Genomic DNA, 10,417 nt, shown 5'->3' with positions numbered 1-10,417 from the left:
AAATAGGTTTCCTAACTTTCTAACCAGACGATTCTTCCCATCTTTCTCATTCTAAGGGTACGATCCTATGTACATTTATGTGGAAGTCAACCTCATTAAATACTGCACCTCCTGCGTAAACATGCATAGGGCTGTGCTGTTAAGTCAATCAAACGATCAGCACAAATTCTCCAGGGAGGACAGTGTTAAATCAGTGTTTACTAGCTTACCTGAGTCCTTTTGCAGACAAACACATATGCTACATGCACTGCAGATACCAGGAGATCTGGTGGAACTCAATAGACTGTAGAAATAAACAAAATCATTGGGAGGAAAACCCTCAAGGAAAGCACCCATCACCACCATCACCACCACCACCATCATACACACACACACACACACACACACACAAAGTCTCAGCGAGGACTCAGTGCATGCTCAGTGGCAAAGAATGCTGAGTACTAGGGTAGGAATGGAAAAAAATGTGTGTGAAAGGTAGAGCAAGAGAGATAAACCGAACAACGTATCTAGAGTCTTGAACTGGAGCCTTCAGCAGTGCAACTGTTAATGTATACCCTCCTCATAGTATTAAAAGTAAATTCAGTTCATTATTCAATTCCTGTTAGTCCCTTCTCCTGACACTTCAGCCTGAAAAATACCTGAACATATGCTCAGTTCTTCAGCATTTGGAGAACCCATTTTTTTCCTCTATTCTACTTAAGCTACTCCTTCCCCACCTCCGTCTGTCATTCACGCTTGACTTTTTGCTTTCATGGTTGACTTCCCACAAGTAATAAATCCTTCATAATGATAGACATCTGGAGTCCAAGAGATGCTGTCTGTCAGCATCCTCCAATCCCAGAACAGAAATAGTGAAATACTACTAAGAAAACCATGTGTGTGTATGTGTGTGTGTGTGTGTGTGTGATTGAGAGAGAGAGAGAGAGAGAACAAATGTGTAATGATAGATATATCAAGTCCAAGGGCATAAGTACTGAAGTCCAAGCGTGTGTTTCCCACCATGGTGTTTCCATTTTAATTTCCAGCTGCTCTTGCAGCAGCACATCCATTGGTTTTATTTGCTTTAGGTTAGAAGGTTCCTCTAAGAAACAAAAAAAGGGAAAACACTTCCCGCAGATCAGTTGCGTCACTGAGATTTTGAACTGCTTGCATGTGGTAGAGTTTCTATTTTCAGTGCATTTCTTTTTCTTTTTCCTGGAGAAGGCGGGAAATAGATAGCCATTCCCTGACACAACTTGCAATCAATTGCACCCTGAAGAGACACCGTCCAGGAAAAGCTTTGCCGTTTGATTCAACAAACAGTGGAAACTGCCTTTAAATAAATGGCCCGTGTTTGTTCCTCATATAAGCTGCTTTTCCTGTGGCAATGAATCATTGCAAACCCAGGAGGATTATTTGAGCTCTGATGCGTTACCTCATTAAGGAAAATAGGTGCTAAGGAAAGGTCAGCTCCTAAAGCAGCCGCAAGTCTCACCATTCACTTGGAACTTTCTGCTATGACTCAAGGAACACACACCACACAGGTGTTCACCTAAATGTCAAAGGGGGTGGGAGGGAGAGACTGTGCCTTGCAAATAGAGTTCCTACAATTGATACAATTTTGCATTGAAATCATGCCAATCTACTGCGCTCAGGAAATTCAAAGGGACCGTTCTCCTGCTTCCCAACAGCGTTTCCTTCTGAGACCAAAAGCCTGACGGTTGCATTACAAACCTCTTGGGAGCAGCAGCTCTCAATAGTACAAGGCTGCTTAAATGGCACTTCTGTTGCAGGAAAACTGCTTATGTTCATTCTAAAAATCACATCCGCACGCCAGATGCATCTACATATATAGCACATTGCTTTCTATTTCAGAGGGTTAGTCATCGGTTAGGGTGCTGAAGAGTCTAGAATTGGAATGGGGAACAAAATCATCTGGAAATGTTCTCACTGTTCATACCGTAACTGCTATTGTTATGCCTATGCCTGAATGTCTTAACCATGGTTAAAACACGGGCATCAAGGACAATATGAAAGCGTGTTGCCAAGGTATGGTCCAAGTAGTGCTTCTATACCAGGGGTGGGCAAAGGATGGTTCAGGGGTCCCATGAGCCTCTCCCTAATTTCAAGTGTCCTCATGCTCTCTATGTAGCATGTGGGCATTTCTGGCCTCCCAGCAGGTGGTGGAAACTGATTGATTTAGATGGCGTGGGCTTTTTCAAAACTGAAATTCACTTAAGACGCAACTAAAATACAAATCAAAACTGCTCCCTATGGTCACAAAAAGTTCATGGGTTTAATTTCTTTTAAAAATTTAATTTCTGCAAAACAAACATAATGGCGGTGGTCAGGAATGGACCTCTGAATGTCGCAGCCTGACAAACCATGATTATGGCCATTTCCCTGCCCACCTATTTTGAAATGTGAGAAGCAGCTGTCAACACCTTTAGGGTCAAAAGATTAGTTTGAGACACTAAAGATGGTCTCCCAGCACATTTCAGGCCTGTATCAGACCTACAATTAATATGAAGCAATGCTAGCATACTTAATGCTAACTGATTATCTCTGCACTGGGCTTATTTGGAGACCAAAAGGAATCAAGTGTTCAAGCCAGTTTGGAAATGCTACTTTTTAACTATGACCTCTTTTAATCCCAGGATTTTTGGACTGTCTCTTCAGCAGCCGTGTTGGTTAAGAAATTCTGGCCATAGTAATCCAAAAATGCAACTTTTCCTAAGTCTTGGTACAGCCTTTCTCCATGACTTGAATGTGACCTTACATTTTTTGCACGCATGTATTTGTATCTCTATGCCAAAGGCATTTTTGTAGGTGCAGAGAAAGAGCCTGTTATGCGTTCATTTGAAAGAGAAGAACTATGCTGTCCTGTATCTTATCTCATTTCCAGCTTTGGAGGCCAAGCCATTTCTGGTAAATGGAAAGTTTGAAAGCTACAGAAATTGCCTTTCAGTTGAAATCTGCCTCTTTGGTTGGCAAAGTGGCAAAGATGCACCTCAATGGAGGGTTTTCTAGCAATGTCTATCAGAAAACAGTGGCCTAGACAAAACCGGGTACCATCCAATGACAGGCAACTGTTACATTAAAGGAGCCAAGAAGGGCAACTGTTGATCTAGCCAGCATGCTGAGGGGCTCAGCCTCCAACCCCCCTAAATGAAGACACAGCACACAAACTTTGTTGAAAAAACAAATAATCAATGGCCACAGCTTTTATTGGTTACAGCAGACAACAGCATCAGTGCCACACTGACTGATGTGTGTACCCAGCCCTTCTGCTGGGTATGTGACAGAACGGCAAGGAAACGGGTTCCCTCTGAATGCAAGACCATGACGTAGGTCCCACTGTTATCTGTTGGTGAAGTCCAGATCACCCCTCCTGAATTAGAGTCTTTCTGCTTGCATTCAGCCACAAGATCCCTTCTGGGACTCCTGACCCAATATGAGTGGGCCAGCCTGCCCCATCTCCAAAACTGGATGTGTTCCTATCTATACAACAGTCCACTTCCATGTACTGTTCCCAGGATTGTGACAAGGTAGTAAATTATCAATCAAATGCACAGAGTCTGCACCTTCAGCCCTTTAGTCTCTATGCTGTGTAGCACCCGAAGGAGGCTGGCCCATCATCAACCAAGTTCTTAAAGCGATGGGTGAGGGAATTTATACCTAGTAAGAAAGTGTTTACCTCCAGCCAGCCTAACAAGCTGCCAAGTGGCCAGCTAAAGCATGGGCTAGCCAAGAGCTGATGCAGCCACAAAGAATGGTAAGACCTGACCATGTAGAGGAAGAGAGGGACTTCATTGGCCATGCTCTTGCCGCTAGGCTGCAAAACATGAGTCCCTGTGAACTTGGGGAGGCCCAGGTTTCCTCCCCTCCTTCAGCAGGTGTTTCTCCTTTCCCTAAATTTCTCCATAATACCCAGGGTTTTGCTTTGAAGGGATCTCCAAATATTTGGAGCAGAAGCTGAGGGAACAGAGGAGTTGGATGAGGAAGAAGGAATTTGTCTCTCTTTGTTCTGCTGAAAAGGCAGGGAGAGGATTTCTATGACATTTCACATTTTCTCTGCAACTTACATTTGAACCCATAAGCAGGTTCAAACATGTTTATGAGTAATCTGGCCTATTCCTGTCCTCTGAAGATGCCAGCGACAGAGACTGGTGAAATGTTAGGAAGAACAACCTTCAGAACATGGCCAAAGAGCCCGAAAAACCCATAACAACCAATCTGGCCTTTCTCACCAGATTACTTATAAACATGTTCAAACCCACCCATAAACTTAAATGTAAGTTGCAGGGAAAATATGGCATGTCACAGAAATCTTCCCCCTATGCTGGATAAAAAAACATGGGAGGACTACACGTGGAAAGAGGAAAAGACGCGGAGGTAACTCCAAACACTAAAGAAAAATAGTATTTCAGGCCCAAGAAGTTCTTTTCCTCCAGGCAGCAACATGAAGGAAATACTGCAAAGGCGTCTTAGGGTGACTCTTCCAGATTGGGAGGAATAGAGAAGTAAGTGGTTTTAAGCCAAATGATTTAAAAGGCAGTTAGTGGTGGTGAATGAGTTGGAGGGGACAGGTAGACAATTTAAAACCACAAACAGAAAATCACACTTCCAATTTTTAAACTCATGCCTTTCCAGAACAAGGAGGGAAACGAATTGGTTTCTGTAAGAATAAAAACATACTGATTTGCAACTAACAGAGCCTGCATAGAACCTAGGAGCTCAATCCAACACACATTCCATTGGCACCACTGACCTCACGGTGGTTTAAAGAAGTGCAACGAAGAAAGGAAGGAATTACGTTTGGCGCACCTAAAATATCAGTATACTCAAAACTTGCAGGAGTGAAGGCTGAGAGTTATGGACCAAGAATTCTTCATGGAAATCAAAAAGAGATGCATTCTTTGGTTGACTTATAGCTACACGACTGCAATACATGACTTCTTGCTCCATGCATATAAATGCATGAACTCAACATGCAGATATTATTGCTCCTGTTTCATTCTTTCGAACAGAAAGGCAGGCTTTAACTCAGTGTCCTAGATGACACATCCCATTCCTAGTTGGGACTGAGGATGTGTGATGTGCTCCTGAGTCTCTTCCTTCCTTCATTTCGCCAGCTTAATGTAAGAATTCCTGATTTGTCAAACCACAGTTTCTCATGACATCCGAAACAGGAAACCCAGTTTTGCTCTTTCTACAAGCCAATGCTGCAAACAATTGATTGTTCTGATCTGTAGAAAGTAGTTTCCCATTGGACACAATGTGCCATCATCAAGTGGGTCATCATTTCTGATGGTTGATCACAGATTCATTTTAAAATGAGATTATGAAGGGCAAGTGTAAACAGAATTTATATTTGATTCAACATTTTCTAAAACATTAGAAGCCAAGCTAGATCTGATATAGGAGCTCTGGGGTTAGACTCCAATGACTAGAATGGGCTTTGGCACAAGGGATAAGGAATTTAACCCTCCCCATGCCTGAGTCATTTTCCTGATTTACATCACATAAAAATATGGTTATGGATGCATGGCTCCAGTCTAATTCAAGAGCAACAACATTATAATGAAGGAAAAGGGAGAAATGGAAGGAGATTCATGATTGTACCTCCCACACCTTATCTAGCTTGGCTTCAAGAGACTCTTCAAACAACTCAAACAAAAACTGCAAAAATACAAAGATGTCCATCTATCAAAAAAGCCTTTAGAAACACACAAACACACACAAACCCTGATGTGCTATGCAAAATATTAACATATATACAATGGAGAAAGATTATGTGAATAAACCCAGGAGTTACTTGCAATGGGCACAATTCAATGTTTTTCCTAAATATATTTTCTGCTTCTTAAAACAAGAGTCAAACAGTCATTTACTCAAGAGCACTAATTCCAAAATGTTGTGCACACTGATGTGCAGCAACATATAGAGGAATAAAAGTCAGGGGAAAGCCACATGGGCCTTGTGGTTGTACTCACTAAATCTCTACATGGAAACTTAGAAACAAACATGACTGCCTCCCTACTTAAATTTGGAAGTAAAGAGGTAAAAGTAACATATGCATATGTAGGGTGGAAAACAAGGGGATCACTACACTACACAACAAGCCGAAATAACATTTTTTAAAAACTTGTGTAGAAGCAGTGGTTTCTAATGGCCTTTTCTTGCTATTTCTAAGGGGGCTTTTTAGAAGCAATTGGAGTAAAATGTCTCACATTTTATGCCACAGTCTCAACAATCTTAGTTTAAAAAACAAACTCCAAAACTAAAGCTGCTACATAGAATTCTATTCGCTTTTAATAACAGGCAAATAATTAATCAAAAGCTAAAATCCTGGTGCTTAACAGGATGAGTCACAACTACGGCAGGCTCACTGAATCAATGCAATTTAGGAAGGAGCTGACTCACCAAATCCACCCTGTTGTAATGGGTCTACTCTAGTTGTGACCTATTATGCTAAGCAAAGATCAGGGATGTGGTGGCGCTGCAGGTTAAACTGCAGAAGCCTCTGTGCTGCAAGGTCAGAAGATCAAGCAGTCGTAAGATCGAATCCACGCAATGAGTGAGCTCCCGTCGCTTGTCCCAGCTCCCGCCGACCTAGCAGTTCGAAAGCATGTAAATACGAGTAGATAAATAGGTACCACCTTGGTGGGAAGGTAACGGTGTTCCATGTCTAGTTCGTGCTGGCCACGTGACCATGGAAACTATCTTTGGACAAAAGCGCTCGCTCTATGGCTTGGAAACGGGGATGAGCACCGTGCCCTAGAGTCGGACACGACTGGACTAAATGTTAAGGGCAAACTCTACCTTTACCTATGCTAAGCAACAGGATTTCTGCCCAAACGGAGTCCTTTAAAAATATAAGTTGTATGGCTGGAAATGCCACTGTTAGCCTTTTTTGGATTCCTTGTTCATATCTTTATAGATGAAAAGGCCCTGTAAATCACAAGTGCTGAATGCATTTGCCTTCAACTACTCAGGAGAAACAAGTGTATCCCAATAAGACAGGGGTGGGGAACCTCTGGCACTCCAGATGTTCTGGATTTCAATTCCCAGAACTCTGAACCCAGATGGCTGATGATAAGGTCCTGTGGAAATTGGGAGCCCGACAACATCTGGAAAGCTTTACGTAGCCACCCTTGCAACAAGGCATGTACAAATGACACATTTTTGTACAACATAAACAAAGCCCAAATTATATCAGATGTGCTTCAACACTACATGCAAATAAATCCAGTTAACGAGTTAACTAGTTTTGATTCTTCTCCCCATCAACTTCATGGACAGCACAACACAGGACATGAAGTGTGAGCCAGGGTCTTGTGTTTAGGTACCAGCTGTCTCTTCCTGTCCATTCCCAGATGAGACAGACCAATGAATACAGTAGGAGTTATGATTCCTCAAGGGAGCACTCTTTGCCAGCTCCCACTTGCCCCTCACTGAAGGGAGTCACAGGGAAAAATGGCACCTCACCGGGTCCATAGAGGAAAATAAGATCTCACTCAGGAGAATACCAGTTACCAGAAAGAGCATACAAATATAATCCTTTTTAAAAAACATAGACGCTGTATTTCTTATTTTACACAAAGCTTGTTGTCAGTTGCAAGTGTACTGACATTCTCCAACAGGAAGGTAATTTATATAATTACATATGTAATACATAACATTCCTATGCCAAGATTCAGCTGTCAAAAATAGTGGAATTAGAGGCTTTTTACTTCCAAAGCATTCCATGAATGCTCATAAGGAATCCCATCTACTTTTTCAGATGTGACAAATGCTTATTTCTGCCAGAGCTTTAATATGTTTTGACTGCTATTTGCAGAAACAAAATAATCAAATCAAGCTACAGGAAACTCTGTAAGTTACATTCATATGTGTCCATAACCTCCCACTGACAACATCTAGTTAGACTATGTTCACAGTGTCTCAAAAGAAATGGAGGGTGGAAATGTACCAAGATGAGACAGGATAGTTAAGTCTTAAATTGGGTCCTGTACTAGTATATTGCTGTGGCCATTCCACCTTTGGGTTAAAGGCTCTTCAGTTGGATAAACCGGCTGGAAAATACTAATAATCTGAAAAGTCTCACAAGCCTGGCTATCCATTATCTGGATTATAGCAGGATTATATTGCCTTTCAGATGTAGACACGATCTGGTTGTACAGAGCTGTGTTAGTCAAGTTTAGGAGGCTAGGGCTAGTTTGAGGTTAATTTTAATTTAACTGTCTTCCTTTAACAGAAGATATGCCAGATGTTTTTATTATTATGTTTTGTTGTTATTTGTTGATTATTAATACATTTATCTGTCAATTTTGTTGTTGTTATATAATATCCTGGCTATTTGTACACCACCCTGAGAGTACCTGTTCTTTATAGGGCAGTTTTTAAAATATAATAAATAAATAAATAAACTGAATTGTTTTGGGACTGGCTTCTTACAAATGCACTGTTCACTCACCCTAACCCTGAGGGGCCTTGGTTTTGCGATGGGAAGAGAGGGTGCATTTCTAATTAGTTCTTCCTATTTAATTCTCAGAACAAGGAATTGTTTTGGAGACACGATCTCACCAAAACTAGCCTCTGCTTCTGGAACCATGAGGGGTATTGTTCTTGCCCTACGCCTTTCCCCAAGCTAAACCGCAGGCTTCGGAAAGCACTGCAACGTAAAGTGGCTTTGAAGGGAACAATACAGGGAGCAGAGGTGTTGACAGGGGTAGGACTGAAAATAACACCCTTTCTCCACATGAGAAAATAGCACTTCTCTATTTTATATGAATCAGTTCAAATAGATACTGTGGGAACGCTGCTGCCTCACATGCTCAGAATACTTTTTAAAAGGTTAAACCAACATGTTGGTTCTGTATGTGGACTTACTGTTCCTCTTCTGATTTTTCCCCTCCTGTTGTACCATGAAAAGTAAAGAAAAACCAAGGGGTGCTAAGTCACAACTCTCGCCTTTTGAGGAAGGACCACAAATTTGTCTTCCAAAAGATTTGCTGGTGATGTAACGTTTCAGTCACTAAAGAGACCACCACATTTAGGAAATGAGAAATGAGGAACCACAGTGAAATAAAACGTCATGAGATACAACCCTGGTGACAGAGAGACATGCCCGCCATCCCAAATCAATTAGAGGCTGTCAAATTTCTATTGGATGTGGAATAACAAATTACACGAAGGAGTAAAAAAAAAAAAAGCAAAGAGGCTTCAGGACTTCTGCCATTCCAATATTCAGAGCCAGATCCAGCTGGGGCTGCTGCAGATGCAAGAGAGGTGATCTCTCAATTGCAATCAGATGCGGGATGCTCTCTCTTTGCCTCCCAGAGCTAATTTCACTGTTTACCTTAACTATAGTTAGATGGTCCATGTGGATATGTGTTTTAAGTAAGGGTAGCCAAGCCACACCTTGGCCTAGACTTTAAGTAGCTTCTGATGCTGATCAAGAATCTAACTAAGAAAGAAGTCTTCACTACAGTTAAGCTCAACAGAGATCTAATGCTGGACCAAGCTTAAGGTGGATCATGAGAACTGGTGCTGGGAAAGTAAAGGGGTTTGTGCTCTCACAATCTGTTCTCAGACTTCTAATTGAGAGATCGCCCCTGTTATCTCTGCAACAGTACTTCAGGATGGCCTCTTTGCAACACAGCTGATCTATAAAACATGTTTGCTAAAAATAGACTGATCTTTAAAGTTCACTGGGCAATCCAAAAGGCAAAAATCCACATTCCACACTAGAGGAATTCAGTCCATTGCTGGAAATGACGCCACCTTCTGTCTAATGGTCTTGGACTTTACGCAGATGGTTCTGATCCATCGCCGTGAAGAATGCACAAACGCCTGCTGTGATGAACACATGCACTCCTTCGTAGAGAAGCTTTGGTGAAAAGACGCTCCAGATGAAGAGATGGTACCGGAAACCAGTAACTAAGATGATGTAGACTGTAACTGGGATGGAACGTAGCAGAGCATAACAGAAACAGCCATGGCCCACTGCGCCAGGATTCCTAGTAAAGGGGTTAAAAAAAACACACACACAAAACACAGTATGTTCAATTTGTCATGTCTAGATCAGTCTATTCATATCTGTTCAGAAACATGGGGGGGGGGCTCTCTGAGAAATGAAAGACAAAATGCTGTTCTAAAAATTCCCACACAGGTCACTATGCTATTGCTAGTCCCAAACAGAGTCAACCCACTGATTCAAAAAGAAAGACAAAAGTGTTTCCTTCTCATTCAGCAATTGATTCCATTGGTCTCCTTTACTTGGGACGAGCATTGGCCACACAGATATCGCTTTCCACTGATAAGAAGGTACAGCTATGAGCCTACAGCTATGAGTCACTGTGAGCTATGCTAAGGAGATCTGTGGTCTAACAACATCTGGAGGACAACAAGGTGCCTGCCTGCCCGCCTACCC

The 10,417-nt window shown here is 41.9% G+C and overlaps 1 protein-coding gene across 1 annotated transcript in view; it reads right to left on the bottom strand.

The window, feature by feature from the left end:
* Positions 1-5,273: 5,273 nt before the first annotated feature.
* PIGG (phosphatidylinositol glycan anchor biosynthesis class G (EMM blood group)) overlaps positions 5,274-10,417 on the bottom strand; it is a 64,334-nt gene continuing 59,190 nt past the window's right edge. The window contains exon 13 of the mRNA XM_020814909.3: positions 5,274-10,004. Within this exon, the coding sequence (XP_020670568.3) occupies positions 9,776-10,004 (229 nt within the window). The 3' untranslated portion in view covers positions 5,274-9,775. The remainder of the gene's footprint in view (positions 10,005-10,417) is intronic.

This window comes from Pogona vitticeps, chromosome 2 (genome assembly GCF_051106095.1).
Source record: "Pogona vitticeps strain Pit_001003342236 chromosome 2, PviZW2.1, whole genome shotgun sequence".
Classification (NCBI taxonomy): Eukaryota; Metazoa; Chordata; class Lepidosauria; order Squamata; family Agamidae; genus Pogona; species Pogona vitticeps.
This window is presented reverse-complemented; position numbering and strand designations above follow the sequence as displayed.